Here is an 11,789-nt window from a genome sequence, read left to right as displayed (position 1 = left end):
TGTAAATGTAATACTTATATTATTAAGGCGTATACATCAAATAATATATGTACATTTTACACAAAATATCTGTTCTATTTTTAGTAATTTATTTTCCAACTAAAAAAATCGCATAACTGCATTAATAGATTTTATTAAGTTACTTTAATAATTTATTTTAGAGATATTTACAAAGCCACTGAATCATTTTTAACAGTGTGTACATTATGACCTTACGGTAGACTATTATTAAATGCATATAAATAAAAATATGTAAAACTAAATAAAAAAGATATCATACACGGACTGTATGTAAGCATACGTTTTCTTGTTCGGTGCACGTGGGTTTAAATGCCGTTTTTCTAAAGAAGAATTTTAAAACTTTATTGGTGGTAGTTGAGAAGAATTCCTTTTTCCATTTCTAAATCATTTTGAGCGCAATATAAATACATCATATTGTTATTCTTATTATATAAGAATACGCAATTTTTACAACATTTTCAACATTTTAACATTTTTTAATAGAAAATATACGTTAAGCATGTTGTGTATATTTCCTAATTACAAGCTTTTGATGAAATTGCACCAAAACTAAACGTGCATAAAAACATAAAAAAGTCATTTAAATAAGCGAAAAATCTTTTTTATGAGCTCAAAATTTTGAATATAATGTGCTGCCTATTGCTGAAAATTGCCCATCTCTAAAGGAGAATATTCATCTTTAAAGTTTAAGAAACAAAAAAGTACTTATAAGCATTCTCAAACATATATATTCTGCAAGCACTCATTTATCCATAATGATGTAATTTATTTTTTAATAACATATTGTCGCTGTCGGGCAAAGATACTCTCTGGACACCAAGACCATGTCTATGGGTTCAAGAATAACAAAATATTGGCCATTTGAAACTCGAAAGTCATCACTTTATTTTGTCCCATTGTTTTCCATTTTGCGTTTGGTAAAACTCCTGTGCGCGTTGTTCAAATTCATTGAAATTTCGTTCACTTGTAGTTTAGCAAGAATGTATAATACAATTTCAATAATGTTTTTACACTGCACATCGTCTGAGGAAATCCGAAGTTGCGTCGAGGGGAACCAAGCTGACAGCCGCGACAGCAGAGATTGTCACGTACCTAAAAGGGTATTGGAAAAAGTTTGCATCTGACCTGCAGCGATATCATTCTGGCTTGGTGGGATGTCAGCCAGCGAGAGTCCTCTGATTCTGACCTTGTTCTTTTACTCCTCGGAGTCTAAAACCAGGAGGGCATATTAAGTATTCATTGTATTTTCATTTTAACAGAGCAGCTATGGTTGCGCGTTTCACACACCTCTCCAGACCACGTTGTTAACACTATGCTTGTTCGACTTCATGCGGCGCCGCAAGAACCGACAGCCGGATGACGTCAGAGTACCGCGAGAATGATTCAAGAAATCATATTTCGCCTCGCTCTCGCGATACTGTGACGTCTTCCGGCTGTCGATTCTCGGGGCGCCGCATGAAGTCGAACAAGCCTATTGACAGCAGCAAAAGCTACGCATGCGCTTTTAACTTGTAAAACTCAAAGGTGTATGGGTAATGTAGTCTCTGCTCTCGGTGGGACGAATTAGGTAGCATGCATTGTGAAGGGCGCTTTGAAAAGCGGCAGCGCAGCCAAATAATTAAATTAAGCCTCTGATTTAAACAGATGTGCAAATGAGCGTTCTGGTACGCTAGAAGTATGTTCTGGGCGCAGGGAGAGGTGATGGTACGCTCAAGAGCTATATTTGGAAGTGGCGGTACTGAGTACTGGCGCCTACCGGCCCACATTAAAGCACTGGCGGTAGCAAAGGTAGACGGCCCTTTGAAAAGCAAAAGAAAGCTGATAAAAATGAGAAACCTACACCGAAATAAATTGGAGTGAGATTTAGGCTACTTAACAAAATCTAAACATTTTTCACTCAGAAAATGCTAGTAAATATAAACAAAATTATAAGCAGCTTTAACTTTATTACTTTTTTAATTTTAATTCACTCTTTGTTTTAGCGATGTTTATAAAGATACTATTTTTGCATTTTGATTACCAACTGTTCTACACTGAAAAGAAACTAATGTAATCTTCCTGATTTAATCACGTAAAACACAAGTCTAAACACAAGCACCACTTTTCTGAATGATGATAATCACAAACATCCCAGAGTTTGTAAACCAATTGTTTGTAAAACATATTTAATGCTAACTTTACTTCCAAAATGTAATTAATTGTACATGGTTAAGCTGCTTGTTTTAGCAGCTACCAGTGACACAGAGTCAAGAAATTAAAAACCACCCACCCCTAGGTCTGCCAATTCTTTGCCAACCCCCAATGCTAATCGATCACCTCATCAAAGAAAACCGGTTTATCCAGTTTTCACCAGCGTGTTGGGTTTTAATATCAACCCTTGCAGTTTCTTTGTTAAAATGTAATTTAAGCAAATAGGCCTAATACATACGCTGTATGTTATTTTAAATGAATGTTTATAACTTATAAAATTAAGTGGATATCAGGTAACTTAATTTGACATATGTTGATATAACCTAGGCTCTTAAGTCCCACGCATTCACCATTAGACACACGCATTTCTGTCAGTTCACACGCTCACACACCAAACCTTGTAAGCTATTTATCACGCTGAGAAGTAAAATAGAACTTTTCCTGCTATACAAATTAAAAAAGGGGATGCTGGTATACAGAGCATTTCTGTCGAGTTTAGAAGTACATTTTTTAGGTGTGGTCAACTTTACGCAGCGCCACAAGAACCGACAAGCAGATGACATCAGAGTACCGCGAGAAATAAAGCGGAGGAGGTTGGTTTTAAATCGCTCTCGCGGTACTCTGATGTCATCCACTCATGTTTGAGTCTGTATCAGATGAAAATACAGATTTTGAGGAACAACTTATTGTTTGGAGATTGTTAATGGACATTTCTGAGTGGTAGGCTATGTTTGTTTTTCAGTGTAGACCTGCAAAACGCCAAATGCATAAAAATGAATTAATATTGTAATGTCTTAGCATGATATGTTTTCTAAAATGTTTAAAAATGAACAAATCAGTTGTGCGAAACTACACAGAATTTTTTTTTAATGAAACATATTCAATGGTTACAGTGCCTCATGGTGGGGTTGAACCCCTGGTTCAGTTTACCCCATCTGGTTCACTTTGCCCCACAGCCACCGTTCTGGGAAACTGCCTAGCTTAGTAATTCAGGCTAATCTTTAGCTAAATCATTCACATGGTTTTATACATTAGCCTATCACCAATATTTATGGTATGAATATTTAGACCTGGATAAATCTACTTTAACATAACAGCCTTTATACCTGGTATGTATAAATTTTACTTTGATAGGATAAAAACCTGTTTTTTTGTTAAAAAAATCATACTTTAATCATAACTCTTTAATTTGTCCTTCTCTTTAACATATAAATTATGGTTGCTACCTGTATTTGTGGTCACACGGCTACAAATCTGTATGGTTGCCTAGATAAAGGGGGTGGGTCAACTTACCCACTGGCTCACTTTGCCCCACTCTCCCCTACTTGGTATTGAGAAACGGGAATTGTTTATCGAAGCCGGAGCGCAAGCTACAAACTACAGAGCGAGTGCGCGGGTGCAGAATGGTGAAAGAGCAACACACGATGTAAATAACTATATCAGTGCTCGCAGTACAGACGCTTTATATTTTAGTGTACTGCGTACCTTCACTTTCTTTTGCGTGCCACCACTTCTCATGTTGCTGGTACTTTGACTTAAAGAGTCAAAGGGCGTTTCTATGTGGCGCTGCGCAGACAGTTCGGCAACGAAGACATCAAAATACCGCGAGAGCAAGTCGAAATGTTACAAATGGTCCGACTTTACCTTTGCTCTCGCGGTACTCTGATGTCATACGCCGACCAGTCAGCCGCACCATTTAAAGTCGAACACACAAAGCGTCAAGGCAGGGCCGCTGGAAGTCATTTTGAACAGGGGGTGCTGTGAATTTTTTAACCAAAAAACCTATGAGCCTATAGGCCTATTTAAAATACATTTTAAAAATACATTGAGATTTACTACTTTATTGTCATATACACTTCAGGGCACACAGCCAGGGTCTGAAACACACAGACATCATCAGTTCTCAGATGAATATGCGCTATTAATCAGAAGCAAAAATACTTATACCAGGGGGAATTACTTTCGTTACAATTTACATACAACATATAATATTATAACAACATATAATATTAATTAAACTCCACAATTTTCAATGTCCATGCGTACGAACATATTTTACTTTCGTTTTTAAGTTAGAATCACACGTCGATTAACAGATGTAAAATATTCTCACATTAACATACCTAGTATATTTTTATATAGATCTTTTTTTTTACTAAATAGTACTATTACTGTCTTTTTTAAACTTATAAATAATTCATAATTTGAACAAAAATAATGATGGGTTTAGTTCTGATATTGTATACTTTTATAAAGAAATATATGGTGTATAATTACATTTTTAGAATAGGCTTTATATAAGGTTTGTACTGTAAAAATACTCTATTTGTTACAAACAAAAGATAAAGAATTTACAAACGTGTGGAGAGCCATTTCAGCACCTGGACAGCGAAATGTTTTTTTTAAAGCATTACTTAAAATGTTTTCTCATCTCACCATATCTACAGGTGCAGAGTCATTATATACAATAAATCCGTTGGGTAGCATTTAAAAAAAAAACATTTAAAAGTAGATGCATTTGTTTAAAGCAAAGCATTTATTTACTTAGCTACAGATGAAGCAGCTATTTAAGCCTTCTAACGTCTCATAATTGGTCATCATTTATGTCCAAGAGACTAAATAATAATCTGTTACATTTTAATCCTTTAATTTTTCATATTAAAAAGCGTTTTTGTGTATGTAATAAACAAACCCGCGTTGTCATTCCGTTAATGCGCATATTATCTACGCGCTCTTTACTCGAGCAGAAAAAACTCGCGTCGCGCATTGCGCCGGTTGTATAATAGAAATTCCAAAGTCTCTCATGAGGTAGGGGACGAATGTCCAGGGAGTTCAGTATTTCTGTGTGGGCATGCATCAGGGAAAGGTGTGTGAGTCTTTCATGGTGCTGCGTACCAATGTCTTCAAGACGCAAGACAAAGAAAGTGCGCTCGGATGAGGCCACGGATAGGCACAGACAGTAATGAAATTAATATCCAAAATACACGTAATAACCGTGTGTCAAAAATAATTTCCTAAAATATTCATAAGTAATATATCAATTGTGCAAAATATTTTTACTTAAAAAAAATATATTTCTCGCTTTCCCGCGACCATGCGTCAAGGTCTGGAGGAAAAGGATACCTGCCCGGATCCCACGCACGCATCTGCAGTTATATACATTTTACAAAACCGGTATTCATTAGATTTTAAGAACTTTTTTGCCACTTTTAAAACTGTAAAACTAAATAAAAAAGATATCATATGCCGATTGAGCATGTAAGCATATGTTTTCTTGTTCGCTCCACGCAACACGGGTTTAAACGCCGTTTTTTTTCTAAAGAATAATGTTTAAACTTTATTGGTGGTGGTTGATAATAATTTATATTGCAGAATAATGTATATTGGATTTTAGCGCAATATAAATGTATCATATTGTTATTCTTAATATAAAAGAATACTAATATATTTTTTACAACATTTTTAACTTTAAAACATACATATAAATATGCTTTGTATAATAGCTTTGCTTCTGACAACAATTTTCTGTAATAAATCAGTAAATCAATCACAAAATGTGTTGAAAGTGGCGAATAAAATGCTTGTCAATTCAAACAAAGGTGTATAAAACCGCTTTAATTAACAATAACTAAACTGTGCTCTTTTGCATACCTCTACTTTTCTCATGTCTTTCTTTATACCACCTTTATCTTTTTAAAATCTTGCCACTTTTAGAAATAATTTGTTTGCATTTTTTGTATACTGCACACTTTATTTGCATCAACTATACCCATAATAACATTTTCTACGTTTTTCTTTCAATAAAAATAAACATATTTATTATTGTCTTAACTTAAAACTTTGTTTTTTAATTTATAAATTAGATTTTATATAAATAAGTTTTAAAAGTGTTGACTGCGAACGTCTGAGATAAGATATCTGGAAGGACCTATAATATACGCCTATAATATATGTACATTTTAAATTAAAATGTCTGTTCTATTTCTAGCCATTTATTTTGTTTTGACCAAATAAAAAAATACAAAAGTGACATTAAGAGATTTTATAAAGTTACTTTAATCCATTATTTTAGTAATATATTTACAAAGCCACTGAATATTTTTACTGTTATGAATAACGGCTGAAAGGATTAAAAAAATCATAACACTGACTGCCTATATGCGCAAGAAAGGTATTATTAAAGTTTTAAATATGTAAAACTAAATAAAGATATCATATGCCCACTGTACAGTATGTAAGCATAGGCCCATGTTTTCTTGTTCGCTCTGCGTGGGTTTAAACGCCGTTTTTAAAGAATATTTTTTAAACTTTATTGGTGGTGGTTGAGAAGAATTCCTCTTTCCATATGTAAAGCAATTTAGCGCAATATACATGTGTCATATTATTGTTCTTAATATATTAAGAACAATAATACTAATATATTTTTACAACATTTTTAACTTTAAAACATGTATTTTTATACCACATGAATCTCTTTAAAATATTAATACTTTTAGAAAAACTGACATAATTATTAATATTATGAACAAACAAGGAAACGGTGTCAGAAATCGACAACACAAATAATTAAGATATTCATTGTAAATAGAGTTAAGTGTATTAGGCTCACACTAAATTCTTTGTTGCACTTAGTATAAATGCCCATTGCACGTACAGTCATCTTAATATATGTATGCGCTGTTATGCTGGCAAGAAGTGGTTGACGTCACTTTGCTGTTTCAATAGAAATGTTAAATATTCAGCAATGCCCTTATTAACTTCTGGAAACAACCGCATTACAACGCATATAAAAATTTAGTTTTTTATGCGCCACCTGGTGGATTTTCTGTGAAGCGAAACACATTAGGGGAAAAGGGAAAGTAGCCCCCCCGAAAACACTTGCAGAATTCTGCGTGACTCCGCGAGACGATTTGGCGAATGCCGCGGGAGTTTTTAAAGGCCACATCTGTATATGCACTTGCCACCCTGCTGGACCCGAGATATAAAGACAGGTAATGTAACCTAACTAATTACATTAGGTCTATATTATAGTTTTTTTACTCTCCACATTTCTACTGTATTTGATGAGATGCCATGCTGTAAATTTAAACATTTAGAATATAAATTATATAGGCTTACATTCTTTATATAATTGATACCAATTATTTATATAATTTATTTTATAGATAAAACTATCTATCTATCTATCTATCTATCTATCTATCTATCTATCTATCTATCTATCTATCTATCTATCTATCCAGCCTCAGGTTTTTTAGTGTTATCAAGTGTTTCATTTAGCCTAACATATGTTTTATTTCTGTTTCAGATACTTTACAAGTGCACAATCTGCAAAGCGTGCAAAAGATGCACTGACAGGGGAACTAGAGGAAGACCTGAGGAGGAGCACAGCTGGAGCATCACAGGCCGGACCATCACAGGCCGCAGAACCACAGGAAAAGTTCCCTCGGGTGGAAGCAGCAGCACCGAGCAGCTTTATGCAAGAGTTTGAGCAAATTGTGGAGGAGTCTGAAGATCCTGGTGCAGCAAGCAGCTCAAGCCCTGCAGTCCAACTGCATGGTTATCTTGCAGAGAAAACCATTGCTACCTCAGACAACCCATACCAGTACTGGGGAGTCAACAAATACAGATTACCTTGTCTTGCTGCCACTGCCACAAAATACCTCTGTGCCCCCTGCACTAGTGTGGAAAGTGAGCGAGTGTTCAGCACAGTTTCTAACATTGTGGATGAAAAGAGAAGTAGGCTTACAGCAGAGAGAGCAGAAATGCTTGTCTTCATGAGAAAGAATTTGCCATTGCTGATTAAGTGAGCATTCACAGGTCATGTTTATGATGGTGGTATGACACTGCACTACATGTTTACAATGTTTGGTTATTATTATTTGTATGTCTGATCAAGTTGTTGTTCCGCCAACTTTGTTTATTCAGCATTTGTTTATAACTAAGGTTCAGCTGCTATGTTGCATTTTAAATTCCGGTTTGCAGATTTTGCACTTTATATTTTTGTTTACAATGTTTGGTTACTGTTTGATCACTATTGTAAATCTATTGTTTTGTTTCTTGAGGCGACATTTTATTTATTTTAATTTAAGAGTTTTATTACATTTTATTTTATATTTGAATGCACAATTGTTATTTATAAGAATTCAGATGTTTACAGTGATTGGTAACTGTCCTATTACTATTGTATTTTTGACCAATACACAGTTTTTTTCCACTGCTACATTTTATTTATTTAAAGAAGTTTGTTTACATTCTATTTTAGATTTGAATGCAAAATTGTTTAATAAATAATATTTCAACACTTTGCAAACATCTGTTATTTTGTCCTGGGTATGTTAAGTTAGTAAAGAATGGTGCCTTTAGTCTCTTCAAAGAAGGTAAGGTGGAAGGTATACAGTTTTTTATTAATTCAACAATAGTATCGGATCGGTATCGGGTATCGACAGATACACAAAGCCCAGGCATCGTATCGGTATCGGGACTGAAAAAGTCGGATCGGTGCACCCCTAATTTAAATGACCTTTTTATGTTTTTATGCGCGTTTAGTTTTGGTGCAATTTCACCAAAAGCTTATAATTAGGAAATACACACAACACGCTTAACGTATATTTTCTATATGTTAAAAATGTTGTAAAAATACGTATTCTTATATAATAAGAATAACAATATGAAACATTTATTTTGCGCTCAAAATGATTTAGAAATGGAAAGAGGAATTCTACTCAAGTACCACCAATAAAGTTTTAAAATTCTTCTTTAGAAAAACGGCATTTAAACCCACGTGGACCGAACAAGAAAACGTATGCTTACATACAGTCTGTGTATGATATCTTTTTATTTAGTTTTACATATTTTTATTTATATGCATTTAATAATAGTCTACCATAAGGTCATAATGTACACACTGTTAAAAATGATTCAGTGGCTTTGTAAATATCTCTAAAATAAAGTAACTTAATAAAATCTCTTAATGCAGTTATGCGATTTTTTTTTTGTTGGAAAATAAATTACTAAAATAGAACAGATATTTTGTGTTAAATGTACATATATTATTTGATGTATACGCCTTAATAATATACACTGCAAAAAATGACTTTCTAACTTAGTTCTACTGAAAACAAGACAAAAATACTATCTAAAAACTCTTAAATTAAGAAGCTTTTTCTTGATGAGCAAAATGACCTAAGTAAATAAGTCTAGTTTTAAGACAAATAGTATACAATTTAAGTGAAATTGTCTTTAAAACAAGCAAAACTATCTGCCAATGGGGTGAGAAAAAAAATCTTTTTCTTAAACACTTAATTCAAGTAAAATTTTCTCACCCCATTGGCAGATATTTTTGCTTGTTTTAAGCACAAATTCACTTAAATTGTATTTTTTTTTGTCTAAAAACTAGTATTATTTTCTTAGGTCATTTTTCTCATCAAGAAAATACATCTTGATTTAAGAATTTTTAGTTCCCTTTCGAGGAACTCGAGCTGCGTCGCCATAGCAACACTTTGGGGAACGCCTCGGCGTGACTAATCTGAAGCACGTGTAAAACATAAACAATGATGAGATAATTGTATACTGACCGTGATGCCGTGCGGACCAGGGGTATAAGAAGGCATCCCACACAAACACACTCGCTTTTAGTGCCTCAGCAAGTGACTACGTGTATGTTTGCATAAATCTGAAGTATGTTTAAGAAGTTCAAGTATGTGTATTGTCGGACTTTAAGGCGTCCATTGCATGTTCATAATTTAGAGGAAAGGCACAAGATACGAATATCTAAGTTCAAATATTTATTGATCAGATTGAAAAAGTTTAACAGCGCGCTGGATCTTCTCATGACCACATCTGGTAAGCGAAGACACACAGCCTCTTTTTTGACAATTATTTATATATTATGTGACGTCGATCTTTCTTCAGAAAATCTCCACCCACAAAGGCCGTTCCCCTCGTCCATCTGACTCCATCACCACACCCAATTTTAGCCTGTAGGCAAAGATGGACACACATAGACAAAGAAAAACAAACTGTTCTCCTCTCATCCCTGGGAGCCCTGCAGTTCCTCTCTAGTACTCCTCCACTTCACATAGCATGTTATAATGCTTTCTTAAAAACAAATCATTAATAAAACATTAATTTATAAAAAACATAAGCTGTAAGATGAAAGTGATTATTATGTAAAACATATTTCAATATCATGACATCATTTCATTATTCGTAAAATTGGTTATATGAATAAGGCACACATTAACTTCTTTAGATAGATAAACACATATTAAATCTTTTACTGCAATACTACTTCTAAGGAAACACTTTAATCATTATTAAAAACCATCTGTTAGGAAAGAAAACACACACACACACACACAGGAGATTCTGTTCTTCAAGGTTGAGCTGCCCTGCCCCCATTAGGTTATTCTGTATGCAACCTTCATTTCATTGGTTAATACACATTTATCAAAGAGAACATCTTATATTTATTACATCAATTATTCAATGATTAATACTGATTAAATAAGAAATACATGGCATATTTTATCCTGTGAATATTAAAACATTAGTTAATACATCTTTGCCTGTTTACTTTTCTCCCTCAGGCCTCTCTCTTATCTTAACAATTTCCAGACGTAAATTCCTCAGCATATGCTGTTTCTCCCCCAACCAAAACCACACAGACTCTCAACTTTACACACAGACAGTCTCTCACATATCTCAGCACAGAAAGCATAATGGCACATATCAATTATAACATGACATACTGATTAATAAAACAGCATAAAAATCCCACAATTCCCTCTCTTAACCTCTGAAAGAGGTCACACATTTTCTTTTCCATCCTCCTCGAGGTTCTGTACAACTTCATTCTTGTGGACTCAAATCCACACAGGAAAAGTAAACTATAATATTATACGAAACTTTAAGAAAATCAACAGTAATGTAAAATGTAATAATTATAGAAAACTCAAAACTCTTAAGCATTAAAATGTTAATCAGGTTATAATGAATATATGGCAATTGTGATATTCAGGTCTCTAAACCCTTCTGTCAGGATTTCCAGCACTTTGTGGAAATCCAATTTATCCAGGCCACACCCCAGCCGGGGAGTGGATACACTTGTTATGTTTTCTTTCTCACACCACTCTCTCATACGTCTGAGGCTGTGGGTAAAATTCTCATATGTTGGTAAATCAGTGCAATTTTGTTTTGTTATTAAATGAAAAATCAATCTGCCGTCGTCCTCATGGGTAACTGCACATTCACCTGTGTGTTTGTTCTGTCTTACAACCTTTTGTGTACCGTACTTCGCTTTGAACTGTACGGCTATACCTGCTCCGTAGGCACAATCTGTGCTCACACAGTGTGCTAGGGGTTCTGTTACTGGGCTGGAAAAAAATGCCACCTTTTTTATGCACAATTTTACAGAGTGTTTGTTGACTTTGTTGTTGGTGTTGTGTGAGTGTTACCACTGATGTGTTACCACTTCCTGTTTGTCCTCTCTGTATTCCAGCTGATTCACTTTCACTTTCAACACTCTCCCTCTCTTGGACCTGAGTCCTCAGGTCCACACCTATGTCTGTTAGAAA

General features: G+C 34.3%; 1 protein-coding gene across 1 annotated transcript; it reads left to right on the top strand.

Annotated features, from left to right (window-relative positions):
* Positions 1 to 7,128: 7,128 nt before the first annotated feature.
* LOC135718088 (zinc finger BED domain-containing protein 4-like) lies at positions 7,129 to 8,098 on the top strand. The gene is made up of 2 exons (XM_065240377.2): positions 7,129 to 7,202; positions 7,520 to 8,098. The coding sequence occupies exons 1-2, from the start codon at positions 7,129 to 7,131 to the stop codon at positions 8,019 to 8,021; spliced, it is 576 nt and encodes a 191-aa protein (XP_065096449.1). The 3' UTR covers positions 8,022 to 8,098.
* The last annotated feature ends 3,691 nt before the right edge of the window (positions 8,099 to 11,789 follow it).

Source organism: Paramisgurnus dabryanus, chromosome 10, assembly GCF_030506205.2.
Source record: "Paramisgurnus dabryanus chromosome 10, PD_genome_1.1, whole genome shotgun sequence".
Classification (NCBI taxonomy): Eukaryota; Metazoa; Chordata; class Actinopteri; order Cypriniformes; family Cobitidae; genus Paramisgurnus; species Paramisgurnus dabryanus.
Note: the sequence above shows the minus strand (reverse complement) of the source record. Positions and strands in the feature narration are given on the sequence as shown.